Source organism: Phocoena phocoena, chromosome 2 (assembly GCF_963924675.1).
Source record: "Phocoena phocoena chromosome 2, mPhoPho1.1, whole genome shotgun sequence".
Lineage (NCBI taxonomy): Eukaryota > Metazoa > Chordata > Mammalia > Artiodactyla > Phocoenidae > Phocoena > Phocoena phocoena.
This window is the reverse complement of record NC_089220.1, coordinates 175951449-175972763: the sequence shown is the minus strand read 5'-3', so window position 1 is coordinate 175972763 and position 21315 is coordinate 175951449. Positions and strand designations below refer to the sequence as shown.

The following is a 21315-nucleotide window of genomic DNA, read 5'->3' as shown; positions in this document are numbered from 1 at the left end:
CTTCCCATACTTAAATTAGAGCCGAGAATAGTAATTTGAGGCTAATATATTATCCTTGTGATTGGTATTTTTAAAATTTGGAGCAAAGTGCACAGTGAGTGGAATCAGCCACTGGAAATGATCTTTCTGTGAACTCTCAGCTTCCTTTGAGTCAGACGTACCACCTGAGAAATGAGAACCTTCCAGCCTGATGGGGCCCCGGGCAGCTTCACAGATCAACACACAGGAGCCACGGGGAGTCACGTTCACGAGTCGTGGGAGCCCAGCCGATAAACGCACAATTCACTTGACAGAGCCCCTGTGTGGAGTCAGCAGAATCAGCTTCCCAGAGACCAGTAAATGCTGAGTCCTAATTTAGGGCAAATGCCGCCATCCGTCAGCCGTATTCTAGTGTTGGTGGACCCCGGACAAGGTTGAAATAGCCAGCCAGGGCCCCAAGGTCTATGTAGAGAGAACGCTGCCTCTTCAGCATCTCCGATTCCTCAGTGCTCCCTGTGCATGAAGAGTCTGAAAAGGGAAACATCGAAAAAATAAAATAAATGACCAGGGGAATGTCCAATGATAAATGCCTGGTTCTTCAGCAAAAAAACAAAAACAACAGCAAACTTGGGCCCTAATGGAACAGCATTCAAACCCCGGTTTTATTAAGGAGCTACAGAGTTGAACGCTATTGGCTAGTTTGTGTGATACGACACAGACAAAAGAATTCAAAAAAGAGTCAACGACCACGAGAAATCAGCTAGAAATCCTGGCCCACAGTCCAACATCCCAGATGATTCTTTTTAAATGCAGAGAAGTCAGACAAGGAGCCGAGAAATGCAAACAAGATTTCCAGGCTTGACATCTGGGTTAGGACCCAAATAGATTGAGAATGTCACAGATTTTCATAAGAAAAACGGAAACCCCTCTCTGTGCATATTCAATGCTCCTGGAATGCGTATTGTCTTTCCTAAATGGGAAAGCTTCACAGCTGGCGGAGAGATTTTGAGCAGAGGAAGCAGAAATGCAAGTTGCCTTCAAACTCAATATTTTATCAACACCGTGATGTTTCCAAACAAGCGCTGACGTGGTTTACCATAATTGCATTAAAAAGAACCCGGCTCTTTGCTAACAGCAAAACTGTCATGCTTGATCTGTTTTTAAAAGCAAATGCTATTCTCTGCTGCAAAAAAGCAAGGCAGAGCAAGTCTCAAAGACTGCATTATCTCCATTTGCCTGGAAACCAGTTAGACTTTGCTGATAAATTAGCCAATTTTTTTCCTAATTGTGATTTTTTTTCTTTTTGGCCGTGCCCCGCGACAGGTGATATCTTAGTTCCCTGACCAGGGAGAGAACCCGTGCCCCCTGCAATGGAAGCACAGAGTCTTAACCACTGGACCACCAGGGAATTCCCAGCCAATTTTTTTTTTTTTTTGTATATGCTTTAGCTAACATTCTTGCTGAAATTTCTCCAACAACTTATGGCATGCAGGAAGTCACTTCAATTTTTTTAAATTTTATTGAAGTCTAGTTGATTGACAACGTTGTGTTCATTTCTGCTGTACGGCAAAGTGACTCAGTTATACACATAGATATTCTTTTTCATATTCTTTTCCATTCTGGTTTTATCACAGGATATTGACTATAGTTCCCTGTGCTCTACAGTAGGACCTCGCTGTTTATCCATCCTATAGATACCAGTTTGCATCTGCTAATTCCATTTTTTTCCCAAGTGCTTTCATGAGCTCTAATTATTAGAAGTTGGACACAGACAGAAAAAGAAGGGAAGCAAGGGCGCTGCACACTGCAGGGCATCCATACCGGCGATGTTCTCAGGAAGCTCCAACTCCTTGCGGTTCACCAGCCGCTTCTGCTCCAAGAGGGCAGAGTCCAGGCTCTGACAGCGGGGCTGATCCTCCCTAGGGGGGTTCAGGGCGTCATGTTTCAGCAGGTCTGCCGCCCTGGGGCGGTGATTGGGGTTCCTCTCCAGAGCGGCCTCAATCAGCTCTCTCATGCCAGGACTGCAGTTTTCAGCAATATCTTCCAACGGAGGCGCTTGCTTGTGGATCTATGAACAAACCAGCTCTCTTAGCGTCAGTGGTATGAAAATAGACCCTCGACAGCACAAGTGCTTTAGTTACAAGACCCGGGCAGTCTTTTGTTTCAAAGCAAATACAGTTCATACCCTTCAGGAACATTTCCTAAGGAAACTGAGTGAAACCCATTTTTTGGTTGAATGCGGTCAAAGATACACGCGAGGTTTGAATGAACAGCTTTCCAGCAGAGCAGTGGCCGAAGGTCCCTGCGCAGTAACAGGGAAGGGTCTACTTCTCAACCTCTCCACTGTCAAAGGGGGCCTGCGTGTTTCACTGCGCTCCAGGCTGCTGTGGGGATCTGTAATCTAACATCTTATTTTGGAACGTGTTCAAAGAACACATACGACTTCCTTGGCGCAGTGACGTATGCTACTCTGATGCTCTTCAGTGGCATCTTGTATAACAGCATAGCTATCATTCCTGCTCATGCACATTGGGGTAGGTTCCCACTCATACAGGGATGCCTTCTTTGCGGGAACGGGTCATCGCTCCACGTGGGAGGACTTTCAGCTCCCCCCCATGGGTCATAGTTCACCACCATCCCACTCAGGCGTGTTATCCGAGCAGCTCTGCTGAGCAGGTGGGATGCCCGCTGCCCCTGCTTACTATGTACAGGTAGGAGGGGTAGGCGGAGCGTGGGTAGCGCTTCACCCAGGGCGGGGTGCCCGTCTGCATGTGGATGAGTGTGGCCCCCAGGCTGTAGATATCTGCTTTGGTCGAATGGCCCCTGCACAGGATCACCTCTGGGCTCATGTAAATCTGAAAGAGAAGCAGGACAGTTCAGTCTGACTCCCCTCACCTGTCTAGGTACCACTTCCCTAATCCAGTTCAGGAAGCTTCACCATATTCACCGCACACTTCATCCCCTCAGAAGGGCCTGGCATTGCTGTGTTCCCTTCAGTGAAGGAGAAGCACAGACCCTTGGGGACCCAGGCAGCCTTGGCCGAGGGGCCCCTGCAGCCTCAGAACACCTCTTCGCACAGACTGAACACAAGGCAGACCAGGCGGCAAAGGACCCGCAGCCGAGAACCCACCTGGGAGTCCCCCTCATCCAAGTTCTCCAAAGCGCAGGCCAACGCTTCCTGTTTCTATTAAAACACCAATTCCTTTCATATTTAAATGACACTGAAATACATGTCCTCATTTCATGTTTGTCATTAAAATGCCAAACCATTAATCATCTACAGCATCAAAGGGAGCAGAAGTCTCCATGGTACCAACACCGACTACGCGGAAGAGAAGAATTTAAAGTGTAACAATGGGAAAGTGATCCTAATTGGTCAATTCTATGACCCACTTCTTATTTCTACATACCAGGGAGCCCAGTGACTAAATATTAAAGGCATGCCACATTCACATTGCATAAGTTCTGTCTGGTTTTATGAGCCGATGCTGGAAAAGGAGGGCTAGTTTTAGAAATAGTTTCTCTAAGCAGCGTTTGTTTCTAAACGTAAAAAAGAGCAAACCCTGGGGACCCATGTCTTTACGGCGGACACAAGCTGAGAGCAGTTACTACCCTCACTGTCAGTATTTAGCTTTAAGAAGTTTTGATGCTGCCTGTCATCTGAATATGGAAACACGGGTGAGTGTTCCCAGAATACATTTCAGAGTAAATAAATAAAGACCTGGCTTACAAAACCTGGGGAAATTGCCCAGTTTCCCCCTCCTAACTTGCCTCAAGTACTTGCTACAACACAATTGCAGGCTGGCTGGCTTTGGTTCCCTCGCTGATTCTCTCTCTCTCTCTCTCTCTCTCTCTCTGAAGGGCTTTCTTACCAAATACAATCACAAGATTTAGCGCCATGCACAGTGGTCAGGACAGCTGCCAACAGCAGTGCCCACCCTGCTCCACCCTTGCCCGCTCCCTTAAGCAAGGATTAGGCAAAGCGTTACTGCGGGCATCACCAAGGACAGCGATGGGCTCAGGGCCCTGGAGGGACTGTGCGATGGCACATCGGGGGCGGCAACATCCCACCCACAAGGAGGCCTGGCTGCGGCGCCTCGGGCAATTCCCCATCACCCCGCAGAGGCCCACGGCTCACATTCCTGGGTCCTCAAGCCACCAGAGCAGCAGGGCGTGGGGGTCAAGGGCACTTCCTTTCAGGGCTTGTGCGCCCGAGGGTGTGGGCACTGGAGCAAAGGAGCCTAGAGGTCAGGGGTCAAGGCCTTCACCTCTGATATTTATTACATTTATTACAAAGGGAAAGAGACTCTGTGTGTGTGTGTGTGTGTGTGTGTGTGTCCGGGCACGTGAGGATGACGAGTGACCTTACATAAGAACTTTACAAAAGGAAGCATGTAATCAAAGGAATTCTAATTAGCTATTCACGTTGATTTTTCCTTCCTTCTCTGTAGCAGGGAATCCGAAAACAACAGCTTCAAGACAGGACAGATGAACCCTGTAATTGTATCAACAATACATGGTCATAAGATCATGTCCCGAATTTGAAGGAGCTCTGCTGGGGGGATCAGAAATCACCTGCAGCAAAGTGATCAAGTTCTAAGGGGAAGCGAATCTGCACGGTTGACCTTGACTAATTATACCTTCTTGCTCTCTAAGGATGAGGAGTCATAAGAAGGTTGCCGAGAGCTTTCCTTCCCAATTCATCACGCTCACCGTCACACTCACCGTCACTCTCACCGTCACACTCACCGTCACTCTCACCGTCACTCTCACCGTCACACGCACCGTCGCACTCACCGTCGCTCTCACCGTCACACTTCGATCGTGAGTGCCATACAGAGGGTGAACAAACACGAGTTATCAGAATAGTTTATAACTAGGAACACCAAGGCCAGTTTATCCTGTCATGGAAAGCAATTTACATTTGGTGAAAATACCTCAATCCAAATACTATCCAGGAACAGACGCTGTGCTCCTATCTCATACCCGAGCACATACTCTCTTTCTGCTAGATAATCCCAGAAAGAAGATGTCTTTCCCTGGCTATTGCAAAATGTTCAATTTGATCACCCTGCCGGGAAGAGAAAGGTATTTTCCATCTTTAATACCATAAATAGCTTGTTTCTCAAACGGCTCCAGGAAAAAGGGTAGAGTGTCACATATCTGAATGTCTGACGACTGCCAAACATGCTGAAGTATTTTCCGAAAAAAAAACATGTCATAAGTGTTGTCTTATTAGATTTTGTGCTTTGGGAAAGTTTTCCTAAGATCTGGTGATTAAAACATTCTTTAAAATAATAATAAATAAATAATGTTTTCTTCTGAACATTATTCTGTTTGAAGACAGCTCTCTAGAATCCTCTCCCAAGTATTTTCCAGAATAAGTTCAGTGATAACAGCAAAAACAAAGATCTTTTCTGCTGCCCGGGGGGAGTCTTTGCTTTCAGAGAGTTAAGAAAAGGCTTACAGAATCTTGGTTTGAAAGGCAGACAATTTTTTTTAGCACTGCCATGAGTTCAGTGCAATGCATTCACTAGCTAAACTAAAGGTTATCGTCTGATTGACACCAGGACTGACCTGATAATCTTGGGGCAAACGTCCAGGCAACTGCCCCCTCTCCATTTCCTCAGGGCACTTTCAACAGCTAGAAGGGCATGGGGCTGGGAGGCTCTGACAGTTCACCCTCTGATAGTTTATCATCTCACAGTCACGGAGATGGGTCAGGAAGGCAGATTCTACACCCATGTACCTTCCCAGATGCATCCAACCCCATACCCATCATAACCAACCGTGAACTAAACGGTTAAACGTTAATAATTCAGGTAAATTTTAAATGGGTCCTCCCTCCTTCCTTATTGGCTTTGCCCTGTGCTCCATCCCTGGCACCTACAGCAGTCTTCACACAGCAGGTGCCGGATAGACACTCACTACACAGGTCAACTGCTCAGCCTAATAAGGTGAGCAGTAAATATATTATTTGACAGCCCGGGAACGCATTTCTCTGAATCCCATTTAGATTCCGGAAAGTTTTGTTTTTGTTGTTCCTGCTTCACAAACGAGTTAAATAGTATAGCAAGTTTATATCTTCAAATAAGATTCATTTGTGCTCCAGTAAATGAGACTTCTTTTAAGATTTCCAGGATTCAAGAGAGGCCTGAAATGCTGTCAGTTCTCAGTAAATGTTCTTAAGGACCATGACAATTATGGCTGTAACTGGACCAAAACAGTAATATTAGTTATGCTAAAACCACATATATTAGTTATATCAAAAACTTACATAGCCGTTACACCTTAGACTTTAGACTCAGAAAGAACTAGATTTCGAGGCCCTGATCTATCAGTAGCTGAGTAACTTGGGGCACTTTATTTTAACCTCTTCAAGCTTATTTTCTTATTTTAAAATGGGAATAATAGTATTTGCCTATAATAATAGTATTGTGAGGATTAAACCGTATAATTTATTTCAAGGGCTAAAGAGTTTATGGCACGGAGTAAATGCTCATTAAACACGGTCCAATGATAACAATGATTTAATGTAATGGTTTTCTTCCCCTTCTTTGTCCTTTCTGCGGTAATGCTAGCACATCTTATTTTTACTCTTAGTAAGGTATTGCCCATTCTGGTGTGAACATAATTACCTCTGTTCCTCGCAGCTCCTTAGGAAAATAGATCTCTTCAGTCATTTGGACACTTAGACCAAAATCCACCAAAACAGCTTTTGTGGACATGAAAACAATGTTGCTAGCTATAAAGAGAGGAAATTTTTCAGTTAAAAAATGGTGTATCTATCCCTAAATAAAATGAAAACATTATTTAAAACAACGAGTTCCATATAAAGATAGATTGAAATGCTTCCCCTACTAAAGTGGGCTTATTATGTTCAAAAGAGAAGGATGAATCTGGGTGAGAGTTTAGGTAAAAATCACTTCAGATTTGTCAAGAATTCAGCCAAGGTGGATATAAATGATTGTAGCCATTAATAATCCTCAAGATACAACAGCCAAGATACGGAAACAACCGAAGTGTCCATTGATGGATGAATGGATAAAGATTTGTGTATATATATAAATTTTTGTGATACATAATATATACATATAAATTGTCTGGTATATAGAATGGAATATTATTCAGCCATAAAAAAAGAAGGAAACTCTGCTATTTGTGACAATATGGATGAACCTTGACGGCATTATGCGAAATGAAATAAGTCAGACAGGAAAAGACAAATACCGTATATGATCTAACATACGTGGAATCTAAAAAAGAAAAAAACAGACAGACATAGAAACAGAGAACAGAGTGGTTGCCTTGGGTTCAGGCAGGGGGAATTCGGGAAGGTGGTCAAAGGTTACAAATAATAAGATGAAAAATAATAAGAAGATGAATATTATTTCATCTTCCAATAATAAGATGAAAAAGTTCTGGGGCTGTGACGTACAGCATGGTGACTATAGTCCATAATACTGAATGGCGTATTGGAGAGTTGCTAGGAGAATAGATTTTAAAAGTTCCCACCACACAAAAAAATTATAAATACGTGAGATGGATGGATGTTAACTAACCCTATTGTGGTGATAAGTTTGCGATATATACACATATCAAATCATTCCCTTGTACACCTTAAACTCACACAATGTTATGTGTCAATTGTTTCTCAGTAAAGCTGGAAAAAATATTTTTTATATTTTATATATTGAGTTTCAAATTCTAAGACATAAGCATAGCATTATCAAGCCACTTTCTGAAACAAAAAAGTGAAATACCCAATTTCTGTCAGGACAAGTTTTGCCAGTCCAATTTACCCTTAGATATTAGGGGTTCACAGCAGGTCTCTCTTGTGTATTTCCCCACAATCTCTTTATTCCTAGAAAGCAGTCAGTGAAAGCTTCTTTAATGGACTATTGCCAAATTTGTATTCAAAATTAAAAAGCAATTTGTTTTTCAAAAACGTTGACTGTGTTTTTAAGTAGGTTACCATTTTTAAAGCCTAGTAACAAGGCAGTCGTTAATGATATGTGGCTATAATCTCTTCCACAACAATTGGAAAATCATCCTTCCTTATGACTTTGAAAGCTCTCGTGACCCCACTGGACTCTAAAATGTATCTCAGGAACCCAGGGAGAAAGTGGGGGAGGGGTGTCTTCCCTGCCACCGAGGACCTTCAGATTGAAGGAGGAGTCAGGTGCCTAAGGTCTACCTAGTCCTTTTTAAGCCAAAAAGGGACACGTCCAAGGAGAACTCACGTTTAATGTCATGGTGAATCACTTTCTTCGAGTGCAGAAAATCAAGTCCCTTGAGAACATGCTTTGTCACCCAAATAATCTCAAATTCTCTCATGGGTCCACAGCTCTCCAGTTTCTCCAGGACAGACCCTCCCTCGCCTGCTTCCATAAAGAGATGGACGGTTTCGCCCCATAGAACCGCGCCGTATAACTCAGCGATGTTCTCGTGCCGGAAGCAAGCCTGGATTTCCACGTCAGATGGCTTAAATTGGTCTACTGGGATCTAGAACACAAAACACAAGGAAGATTCTAAACAACCCCAGGATAAGGAAAAGAATACACAGCATAGGTCAACTCACAAACCAGAAGGCAAGTAAATGCCCTCAAGGATACTCGGACGTGTTGAGAAGTTTACTCCTGAGTTACGATAATGTTTACTTGAGATATACCTTTACATTCATGTCCGCTTAAGGTAAAAAAAAAAAAAAAGAAAAAACAAAATAATGAAATACTGCTTTCATTTAGAGTATAGATACCCAACCGAAGAATTTTTCATGATGACTGAAACAAAGGAGGTAATTTCCCATCTATTATACATGTAATTTCTATGGCACCTAGATTTTAGGCCATATTTTCAATATTCCTTGTCATGAAATAATATAATGCCTCTGGTCTCTCAGTTTGTGTTCTAACAATGCATTTAAATAAGCACTGGCCGGGGTTTCCCTGGTGGCGCAGTGGTTGAGAGTCCGCCTGCCGATGCAGGGGACACGGGTTCGTGCCCCGGTCCGGGAAGATCCCACGTGCCGCGGAGCGGCTGCGCCCGTGAGCCATGGCCGCTGAGCCTGCGCGTCCGGAGCCTGTGCTCCGCAACGGGAGAGGCCACAACAGTGAGAGGCCCGCGTACCGCAAAAAAAAAAAAAAAAAAAAAAAAAAATAAGCACTGGCCATCTACTCTACAGAAAATCGGAAGTCATTAATAAAGAAAGAAGTAGCTCTTTCAGTGCAGAGAGATATGGAATGTCTCCAAAATGCACTGATAGACTGAAAACGATCAAGATGCAGGAGTACATATATTACATTCCCACTTGTAATAAACTGTTCAGCCATGCATGCACATGTCCATAGAAATTCTCTGGAAGGACATGTAAGAACCCGTTAACAGTAGTTACTTTAAGGAAAGGGATCTCATTCTTTAGCCTGCATCCTTTTGGACCTGTTTGGGGTTGTTAATCATCTTATATGTTTCTTTTTTTTTTTTTTTTTATGTTTCTGTTTTTTAAGAAAAAATATGGCTTCAATATTAAATATCAGGACTGCAAGGAAAACAAACCCACAAACCTATTTCCCACGCCTTTTGAGATGAAACTGAAAAACAGAACACTTTGGTTCTAAGAGCTATAAATAATGTCTCCAGATTTTTTTTTTTTTAACTTGGACGTATCTCCTAAATGCAACCTTCAGGTAACTTACTATATCACCTCCTTTTCTTCCTTTTTTTTTTTGCAGTACGCGGACCTCTCACTGTTGCGGCCTTGCCCGTTGCGGAGCACAGGCTCTGGACGCGCAGGCTCAGCGGCCATGGCTCACGGGGCCAGCCACTCCGCGGCATGTGGGATCTTCCCAGAGCTGGGCGTGAACCCGTGTCCCCTGGATCAGCAGGCGGACTCTCAACCACTGCGCCACCAGAGAAGCCCTCTTCCTTTTAATAACAGCTGCTCTGGCCACCCTTTAAGGGGGAACAAACAAGGCCCACATGACAATAAGAGAGACTGAGATGATATTCAGTAATTATTTTATGTTTTATTTTCGTTAAATCAAAAGTGAGTTTGTTTGTTTGTTTTTTGCGGTACGTGGGCCTCCCACTGCCGTGGCCTCTCCCGTTGCGGAGCACAGGCTCCGGATGCGCAGGCTCAGTGGCCATGGCTCACGGGCGCAGCCGCTCCGCGGCATGTGGGATCTTCCCGGACCGGGGCACGAACCCGCGTCCCCTGCATCGGCAGGCGGACCCTCAACCACTGCGCCACCAGGGAAGCCCAGTGAGTTTGTTTTATTGCACTTTAAAAAAAAAACAAAACTTTAAAGTAGAACAGACATACACAAAAGTGCAAAACTGGTTAAGTATCAAACTCAATAAATTTTCAACTGAACACACGCATGTAACCACTATGTAGATCAGGAAACAGAAGCCCACCAGCGCCCTGAAGCCCCCTGCTGCCCCCTGCCTGTCCCTGCTCTTCATGGGCAGCCACTCACGGGACTTCCAACAGCATGGGTTTGTTTAGCTTTTTTTGGCCCTTGTGTAAGAGGAATCTCATACAGTAGATCCTATTTTGTGTCCAGCTGCTCTGGCTTAACCTAATGTAGATCTATCATCGTCAATAGGAAGTTGTAAATCATTTCTTCTCTTCACTGGACAGCATCCCAGTATGTAAATACACCGTATTTCAGCACTTGGAAACTTCCCAGTTTGGGGCTATTACAAATACTGCTGCTATGAGCACTCTAGCACGTGGCTCTGGTGACCACGTGTGCATGCCTGCTGGGCGAGCACCTGCAGGAGTGGAATTGCTGGGTCACAGGGCGTGTGCGCGTTCACTTTGCTAGGTCGTGCCAAACGGTTTTCCAAAGTGGGGCACCTCAGCAGTGATTGCTCAATAAGAAGAGATGCGGGGCTTCCCTGGTGGCGCAGTTGTTGAGAATCTGCCTGCCGATGCAGGGGACACGGGTTCGAGCCCTGGTCTGGGAGGATCCCACATGCCGCGGAGCAACTAGGCCCGTGAGCCACAACTACTGAGGCTGCACGTCCGGAGTCTGTGCTCCGCAACAAGAGAGGCTGCGATAGTGAGAGGCCCGCGCACCGCGTTGAAGAGTGGCCCCCGCTTGCCACAACTAGAGAAAGCCCTCGCACAGAAACGAAGACCCAACACAGCAAAAATTAATTAATTAATTAATAAACTCCTACGCCCAACATCTTAAAAAAAAAAAAAAAAAGGGTTTTTTTTTCTCTGAAATTCAGCCCTTTAATCTACAGTCCTGAGGAGCCTTACAGCTTTCCCAGGGTCTGCTTCCCTGCCTGGTCCCCTCCCCAGTGGGTGGCATTGAAGCAGCAGCAAACAGATGTGCTCTTGCAGGGTAGCTCCCCTTCAGCCACCCCAAGAGGGATGAAGTTATCTAAGCTGGCGCTAAAGAAGCTGGTACTTTCTTTGTTATCAGAGCAAGCTGATTAAAATGAACTATGCCCTTAAGCAGACTTGGGGGCTGAACGGCCCCAGGTAGCAGCAAATCTATAAAACAGAGATGCTTTTCTCGGACTCAGCACCCTTAGATAAGAGGCAGTCAAGGGGTAGCCAGCTTTGAGTAAAGTAAATAAACGAGCACGCAACAGCCCCAATGCCGAACACGCAGGGTACCCTGTCTGCTTATGAAGTACGTACCAATTTACATGCCATTCTTTTCTTAGTTTTTATGTCCTGTGCTAAGTACACTTTTCCAAAGGCCCCCCGAGGAATAAAATTAGAGCCAATATTCCTGTAAGTCAGCTTCCAAGGGATGAGAAGAACATCAGAGTCTATCTGATAGCGTCCGTTCTGGGGAGTGATTACCTACAACAAAACAAAAATGCAGGAGGGTAAGAATTTCAGCAAAGTCCTTTTCTGAGACCCGCCCTTTAGAAACTGGTTACGTTAGACCGCATTCCTACACGCAGGGTTCAAAATTAATGTCACCGTATATAATCATACCAGTGTACAGAAGCGTCTTAGAGCTCCTATCTAGAGCTTCAGCAAAACAGAGAAAGCATGTGACGCAAACACATCCCTGGTCAGACCTGATCATATTTCCATCTACGTGTGCGTAATTCACTGCCAAAGAGAACTTTAAAAATGATTTACCAAATGCACCGTGACTGCTGTGACCAAAAGGCTGAAAATAAACATTGCGGAAATGTAAACTGTGCGTGCAAGCTGACTCGTTTCCAGTTAAAATGTGCTAACCTGTTAGTCTGCATACCTATTACTCAGAGGTGACGTATACTCATAGAGAGTAGGGAAACGAACTGATGATCACAGAGGATTCCGGAAAACAATGTGTTATACCAGAGCTATGAGTTGACAGTGCCACGTAAGCAAAGTAAGGGCAGAACCATTTCTCATCCATTCACTCATTTAATATTTACTGAGTGCATGGTATGTGCCAGGCACTGTGTTTGGTGCCGAGCAGGCAGCGATGAACAAGAGACAGATGACCCCTGACCTCTGAGGGTTCATGAGTCAGTAAACACTTTGAACAAGAGGTCTGAAAAACAGCCGACTCAAAAGCTGAGAGCAACAACCTAAGTGTCCATCAACGGAGGAATGGACAAAGAAGATGTGGTACATATACACAGTGGAATATTATTACTCAGCCATAAAAAGGAATGAAATAATGCCATTTGCAGCAACATGGATGGACCTGGAGATGATCACACTAAGTGAAGTAAGTCAGACAGAGAAAGACAAATACATATGATATCACTTATATGTGGAATCTAAAATATGACACAAATGAACTTACTTACAAAACGGAAATAAACCCACAGACATAGAAAACAAACTTATGGTTACGAAAGGGGACGGGGGGAGGGTAAATTAGGAGTTTGGGATTAACATATACATACAGCTATATATAAAATAGATAACCAACAGGGACCTACTGTATAGCACAGGGGATTTTACTCAATATTTTGCAATAACCTATAAGGGAAAAGAATCTGAAAAAAAAAATATATATATATATATACACACAGTATAGTATAACTGAAACACGTTGCTGTATGCCTGAAACTAATACAACATTGTAAATCAACTATACTTCAATTTTTAAATAAATGAATAAAAATAACAATTAAAAAGAATTAAATTAGAGAGATATCCTGATAGCAGTGTGGGTTATAAGGGTATGTACCCTTGTCAAAACCCATCAAACTGGATATTAAAGACCTGTGTATTTTACTGCATATAAAGTCTATGTCAATTTTTCAAAAGTGAAAAATTGAGAGGAGAAATAATTATAAATCAAATGAAAACAAATTAATAAGATAGTCCGTGGGAGACATGACCTGGAGCACATTCCTAAAAAAAATGTGTTGGGTATGCTTTCAAGGGTTCGAGTTTCAAAAATACAGGTTTTACCTACGTTTCATTAGTAATATTACGACTTCAGATTATGAATTCGGGGATTAGGAAACTATCAAAGTGACACGAAGTTATTTCAAGAATGGGAGAGGGTGAAGGGGAGTGTGGATCACGTGGGTAAAGGGTAGACTCCGATTCATTTCCAGATGCATGGGGCCTTACACGGGCCCTGCTCTGGGAATAATCCTGGTGACCGTAAGCGTTATTCACTCAGGACCTACTATTGCTAATCGTAGCTACACCCCGTGAACAGGCGTGCTCACTATTTGGGAATGAAGCAAAGAAGGCTAATACTTCGAAATGTGAAGTCACTACACTTAAAACTTTAGTATTCACTGAGTGCGGCCTCTGCACAGGTCCCGAGAGGGAAAATGACTAAGCGGAGACCGCGGCGTTGCCAAGTTTGAAATATGACGTCCTTTCAAGAAGTGTCACCTCAAGCTCCTGGAGGCCACTTCTACAGCACGCTGGGAACCAAGTGCAGACAGAACCATGCTCGCGGCACTCAGCGGCACTCGCTTTATAGCCTCCTCCTTGTTATTAAATATTTACAGACCCAATTTCATTCGATTCTCCAGGAATCCGCTTCAGGGCTTAACTCACCTTTGGAAAAAAAAAGTTTTACTTAAAAAAAAAAATTTTTTTTCAATTGAAGTATAGTTGATTGACAAGGTTGTGCTAGTTTCAGGTGTACAGCAGTGATTCAGTTACGCATGTATATCTATTCTTTTTCAGATTCTTTTCCATTATAGGTTATTACAAGATATTGAATACAGTTCCCTGTGCTATACAGTGGGTCCCTGTTGGTTATCTATTTTATATATAGCTGTATGTATATGTTAATCCCAAACTCCTAACTTACCCTCCCCCCGTCCCCTTTCGTAACCGTAAGTTTGTTTTCTATGTCTGTGGGTTTATTTCTGTTTTGTATGTAAGTTTGTTCTAGATCCGTGGGATCTGGCTCTGTCCTGCTCTGCTGGTCCCACAGCAAAGGGACAGCCAGGCTCAAGTTCGGGGCTGTAACCAGTAGGTCCTGGCTGTTTATCTATTTATATATATTAGTGTGTAACTGTTAATCTCAAACTCCTCATGTATCCCTCCCCCCTCCCTTTCCCCTTTGGAAAACATAAGGTTTTTTTTCTACGTCTGTGAGTCTATTTCTATTTTGTAAATAAGTTCATTCGTATCATGTGTTTAGATTCCACGTATAAGTGATATCATATGATATTTGTCTTTGTCTGACTTACTTCACTTGAAAGTTTTACTCCTGTCCAACCCAAATCTGCTCTCACCCACTCTGACGCGGTGCGCTCTTAGCCGGCAGGATGAAGAGTAATAACGCCAGCCATCTACTGAGTGTTAATTCTGGGCCAGGCACTGTCCTGAGTACTTCATACATTAACTCAGCAATTTCTCATAACAGGCCTGTGACGTAAGGGCTCTTTTTATCTCCACTCACAGATGAGGAAACTGGCTTCAGGGTCTGTCTGACCCCAAAGCCACAGCTCCCATTCTTTAGGTAAGAGCCTTTGATCTTCCAGAGGCTGTAATTAAAGCTGAGCTGTGATCAAAACACAGTTGTTAAATGTCTACATTTACACATCACTGAGAAAGGCTTGGCCTTCTTCTCTTTAGATCAAATACTACAGTTCCTTCACTGCAGTTTATCATCCCCAACGTTCTGGGGACCCTCCTCCAAACACCCTGTAAGTTCTCCCGGGCCACCTCAGACGACAGTCCCTGAACGTGTGGTGTGACATGCAAGTGATGGCCAGTTTGTGGTTCTGCAAAGTCCCTGGATCTTAACAGGCAGAACAGTTCTCAGAGCTTTCTGAGATGCTCTTCCCAGGATACAATCCTCTATTTTGGCTCAAATAAAATTTTCCATTTTTTTCTTAGATGCACTGGTTTATTTTCTGGTGATGCTCTGGAAGGGGTATGTTAATTTCTTCCTTCGTGAAGCCATTCACAGGTGGGCCTGGTCAGGATGCTTCCTGGGAGCTAAGCAAAGGTATTTTACATTAACACTCGTTACAAGGGTGGCTTTGCATCCTTTCAACACGCACTGTGTGTACACAGGTCACGTGCATTCATTGTATGGAGTGAAGGCAGCCATTTGCCCATTTTACAGATGAGTAAACAGAGGCATAGAGGTTGTAATGACTGGCCCAATGTCACCCAGCTAGTCCATTTCAGAGCTGAGACACGTGCTGGGCACTTTAATTCAAGGGCCTGCCGTCTTCGCAACTCCTCATCGTATACGTATACACACATTTTTATGGCCAAGAAGTAGGGCTTAGGAGTCAGGGGAGTCAGAGATGGCTTTTAGTACCCTCTAAGGAAAGACTTCCCTACAATCAGCATTGGCCCGATATGACATTAAATGCCCTAGTATATGATGCATGCTTCATCACGGGTTTCCAAGCACAGACCAAAATGCCCCAGCAATTATTGGAGCTGATAAAGCGGGTGATTCAAGCTTCAGACAGAGAGCTTGACTCAAGTATCTTTAAGGTTTTTTTTTAACCCTGAGAAAGCAGGAATCCGTGACTCAGCCTATGGAGCAGGACAGCATCTCACACCCACATCTATGAGCAAACTCTTCAGGGCTCTTGAGTTTCCCAAAAAATCACCCAAGAGTTGAGTGTTTAGAACCCATTTTAGGTTATTCATCCCCAGATGAGGGTGAGAGTTGGTCTAGATTATAAGTTACTTGTAGCAACCTCACACAAAGCAACCCCTGGCTTCGTCTCCTAAAGTTTCTTCCCCAGGTCCTGCTGGATGTCGGTGGAATCTTTTAAATATTATTTTCAGGAAAATAGCACCCACTTGCACACACATGCAGACCACCATTTTACACGCCTATGCTTCAGGATATGACTGTAACTCCTGGGTCCTCCACCCTAATTAACTCCACAGGCGCTGCGCTTGTAGGTTGCCTGTAATACACCAGGCGTCTGTGACTCCATTCTCTCCATCTGAAACATTCTCTGCTCTCCAGCCCCTTTATCTGGCTGATTCCAGCTCAGTAATTTAGGCATCAATTCCTCTTGGGGAAATTCCCTGGAGGTCCAGTGGTTAGGACGCAGCACTTTCACTGCCGAGGGCCTGGGTTCAATCCCTGGTTGGGGAACTAAGATCCCACAAGCTGTGTAGTGCGGCCAAAAAAAAATTTTTTTTTAATTCCTCTTGGAAGCCTATCTGACATTCCTCCTTTCCACCGGCTCACCCTCGTGGTTATGTGAGGTATCCCGCCTGAGTGTTCCCGTAGCCATCAGGGCTAGCTGTATTGAGAAGTCCTACAGTGCATTACAATTACCTGTCTACTTGCCCTCTCCAGCAGGCAGAAAGCTACCAGGGGACACAAACTGTATCTCTAGCACCTGGAGAAGTACCTCATCCCCTGCAGAAGTTTGAGCTCTGTCTAGCAAATGAATGGATGAATACTGGAAGGAAAGCATTTGGTCCATACGTAGATACACTTGAAGGTCGACTTTACCTTGGAACCAGTCTGTTGGGTAGATAATTAGCTGCCACCTTGTAAAGCAGAGAAACAGACAGCAGCAAGGCCAGGAGAGAAAAGTTTTGATGGAGTCTTAGGGGGAGGGCCATGGGAAGAGGAAGGTCTTGAAGGTGGGATGGTTCCCAGGAGAACACACATGAGGTTGAAGGAAGCCAGAAGCCAACGTGGCCTCCTTCACCATCTTGTCTCAGACTGGCTGTGATCTGGGATGGCAAGTCACCGTTCTTGTGCCATTATTTATAAAGCACGGAGCTGTGACAGGCTACTAGCTGTCACAGCGTGCATCTAATCCTTAAGGACAGTGACAGGAAAGCCAATCACAGCCCCCTGAGCCATCAGTCACAGGGTGATTTGCCAAATAAAGCATGGTCTACTTTCCTGTGGATTTTAAGGTTAGGTCTTCTTGCTGTATTTTATATTCTTGATCACTTTTTAAAACAGAAAGCTTTTTTTTTCTTTTGCGGTACGCGAGCCTCTCTCTGTCGTGGCCTCTCCCGTCGCGGAGCACAGGCTCCGGACGCGCAGGCTCAGCGGCCACGGCTCACGGGCCCAGCCGCTCCGCGGCATGTGGGATCTTCCCGGACCGGGGCACGAACCCGCGTCCCCTGCATCGGCAGGCGGACTCTCAACCACTGCACCACCAGGGAAGCCCAACAAAAAGCTTTTTGAAAGTTGTAAAGATCCCTGCTTTTTTGATATGTCCTATTTGCAAATTTTCTCCCAAATATGCCTTGATTCATTTCTGGAGCACAGGCTCCATGACAGGACTAACAGCAATCTACTCTTACGCTTTGCTGATAATATTTTCACTTCCTTTTAATGCCTTCATTTCTCTCTTTTGCTGCATTAGCTTTTTTTTGTCCCTCACTCCAAAACCTTCGGAAGCTACTCCTTTGTACTCTTTATATTTTTCCTGAATTCCCTCTGTACATTCCCAATTCTATGGCCCATCTCTCATCAGTCTGATAGTCCAGGGGAAATAAGCCCAAGTCTCTACATATTTACAAGCAAAGATAATGTGTTTATTCTGCATGTTTTCCTTTAAGACACCCATTTTAACAAATAAATATGTAAAAAAAAAAAGAGAGAAATACATAAACAATTATGTTTCTGATTATAGATATATATATTATTTTGAACCAGAATTCTCCAGCTATATTTTAGCTAAGACAAACAGGTATTAACCCTTATTCAAATTATGACTTCCCATTTATAAACAGAAGTACTCTTCTCAACGCAAAGTTAACTATCAAGTACAGTTTGGTATATCCAGACCAAAGCAAGTCATACAATGATGCCAAATGTAATCTTTTTTCTTGGGGTGGGGAAGGTAACTTTGCAATTCTGCTGCAAATTGAGCTATAGCTGAACACAACTGGCTTCTAACAAAACAATTCACTACACGGCTGACCTAAATCACTGTGTTGTTTTGAACTGAACGAATGTGGTATGCAAAAAAAAATAATAATAATTAAGTACTCGGTCCAGAATCTTTACTTGTTCAGCACCACCCCCCATACATTAGCCTTCCTGCCATTTAGATACACCAAAGGAAAGGAGACACTTTCATCAATAAGCGTGTTTTGCAAGTTCCCACCCACTCCTCTGTGAATTGTCCTTTTTAAAAAATAACATCACCTCTAGCCAGCACCTACATTCACCTTTGAGAGACTAAGACACTGACCACACCCAAACACATCACCTGATCCCCTACTGTGGCAATAAGTGTTGTCACAATATTTTGGATTTTTTTGGATACTTGGGGTGACTAAACAAGTGTAGCCCTTGTCATTCATACTTTGTCAATTAAAGAGAGTGAATCTGTGGATAACTATTTACTGCTCACAAACTACATTTCTGCAAGAACTGAATGTAGCCAGTATTAATATCGTGACGTTTCAAGATGTGACAAGAGAGGAGCACAAAAATTCAGCCTTCAAAAAAATTCAACAGACATTCTTTGACATAAATTGTAGCAATATTTTTTGGATCTGTCTCCTAAAGCAAAGGAAATAAAAGCAAAAATAAACAAATGGGACTTAATTAAACTTAAAAGCTTTTGCACAGCAAAGGAAACCATTGACAAAACAAAAAGACAACCTACTGGACAGGAGAAAATATTTGCAAATGATACAACCAACAAGGAAGGGATGAATATCGAAAATACGTAAACAGCTCCTATAACTCAACATCAAAAAAACAACAACCCAATTAAAAAATGGGCAGAAGACCTGAAGAGACATTTTTCCAAAGAGGACATGCAGATGGCCAACAGGCCCATGAAAAGATGCTCAACATCTCTAATCATCAGGGAAATGCAAATCAAGACCACGATGAGATATCACTTCACACCTGTCAGAACGGCCATCATCAAAAAACACAAATAACAAATGTGGAGAGGATATGGAGAAAAGGGAACCCTCCTGCACTGTTGGTGGGAGTGTAAACTGGTGCAGCCACTATGGGGAACAGTATGGAGGTTTCTCAAAAAACTAAAAAGAACTACCATGTGATCCAGCAATTCCACTCCTGGGTATATATCCGAAAAAATGGAAACACAGATTTGAAAAGATACATGTACCCCAATGTTCATAGCAGCGTTATTTACAACTGCCAAGGAATGGAAGCAATCTAACTGTCCCTCAACAGATGAATGGATAAAGAAGATGTGTCATATATATATATATATATATATATATATATATACACACACACACACACACACACACACACACATATACATACAATGGAATACTACTCAGCCATAAAAAGAATGAAAGTTTGCCATTTGCAGTAACATGGATGGACTTGGAGGGTATTATACTGAGTGAAATAAGTCAGACAGAGAAAGACCAACACTGTATGCTATCCCTTATACGTGGAATCTGAAAAATAAAACAAAATGTGAATATAACAAAAAAGAAACAGACCAGAGATATAGAGACCAAACTAGTGGTTACCAGTGGGGAGAGGGAAGGGGAAAGGAGTAGAGGATTAAAAGACACAAACTATTATGTATAAAATAACCTGCAAGGATATACCGTGTAACACATGGAATACAGCCAATATTTCATAATAATATAAACGGAGTATAACCTCCAAAAATTGTGAATCACTATATGGTACACCTATAACTTATAAAAAATTATACATCAACTGTACTACATAAAAAATACATGTTCATTAAAGACAAAGCCTTTATTCCCCTCTCGGATGAAGGAATCTCAGGAAGCCTTTCTCTTCGGCCTGATTGACGAATGAGCTCTTCAGTGAACTGTTAAGTTAAAATTCATTCTTCTTAATTACCTATTTGTAGAACTACTCCTAAAATATGGAAAAGATTCTTTAAACGGAACTTTTAACGAAGACCGTGTTTTGCGCCTTTCGCATGGAGGTGATTCTTACAGATATTCCATTTTTAAACACCATACCTGGCAGCCAGTCTGAACCAGGTGCAGCGGCAGAGGTAAGCTGAACACACAGCACTCAACTGATCAGGAAAAAACATACCATATTTAATAAAATTCCAGATTCTTGGGGTCGGTGTCCGTACAAACGCTTTGCGGTGTTGGATATGTGGTTTGCAAAAGCAAGCAAATCCTCCACGGTTCCGTATCGGACCGATGACAGCCAAGGCCCCTCCTGGCCGCTGAGCAGCACGGAGTCGGCACGCCCCTCTTCCTTGTGATTGCTGTCCTGACACACGGTCATCAGACTGGGTTCGTAGGCCACAGGCTCTTCACCCGCGTAAAGATTTTCCATAATGTCTATTACATCAGACACGTTCAAATGTTTCATTAATAAATCGATTTCTTCTTTGCTGTCACTTCCAGTGCTCATGAACTCCATCACTGTCAGGCTCTCCCGAGAGTCTGCAAAAGAAACCTCAGCTACTTAGTTTACTGTATTTGTATTTGCATTTGAGATCAATGGGAAACTGACATGAAAGAATCGGGAACAGGCTTCTATACGACTTTGTTTATAAAATTAGGGTGGGTTTCCCTGGTGGCTCAGTGGTTGAGAGTCCGCCTACCGATACAGCGGACACGGGTTCGTGCCCCGGTCCGGGAAGATCCCACATGCCGCGGAGCGGCTGGGCCCGTGAGCCATGGCCGCTGAGCCTGCGCGTCCGGAGCCTGCGCTCCGCAACGGGAGGGGTCTCAGCAGTGAGAGGCCCGCGTACCGCGAAAACAAACAAATAAAGTAAGGGCTCTGGCCACAGTGTGTGTGAGGTCAAATGCACAGACAGTGAAGAAAGGGACCTTAGATAACCTTTAGTCCGGCGCTCGTTTGACCGTTTCCAACCCTGCCGCAGGGGACAATCTTCCCTGCATGATCTCTGTGGCTTTTAGGCCGTGGGTGGCTTTTTTTTTTAAAAAAAAGAAACTCCTTGAGACTTCCCTGGCAGTCCAGTGGT

General features: G+C 43.7%; 1 protein-coding gene across 1 annotated transcript; it reads right to left on the bottom strand.

Annotated features, from left to right (window-relative positions):
- Positions 1-376: 376 nt before the first annotated feature.
- MAP3K8 (mitogen-activated protein kinase kinase kinase 8) lies at positions 377-20747 on the bottom strand. Its single transcript, XM_065872501.1, has 7 exons — positions 20409-20747; positions 11639-11806; positions 8223-8484; positions 6618-6724; positions 2682-2834; positions 1801-2047; positions 377-507 (listed from the first exon to the last, which is right to left on the bottom strand). The coding sequence occupies exons 1-7, from the start codon at positions 20745-20747 to the stop codon at positions 377-379; spliced, it is 1407 nt and encodes a 468-aa protein (XP_065728573.1).
- Positions 20748-21315: the final 568 nt, after the last annotated feature.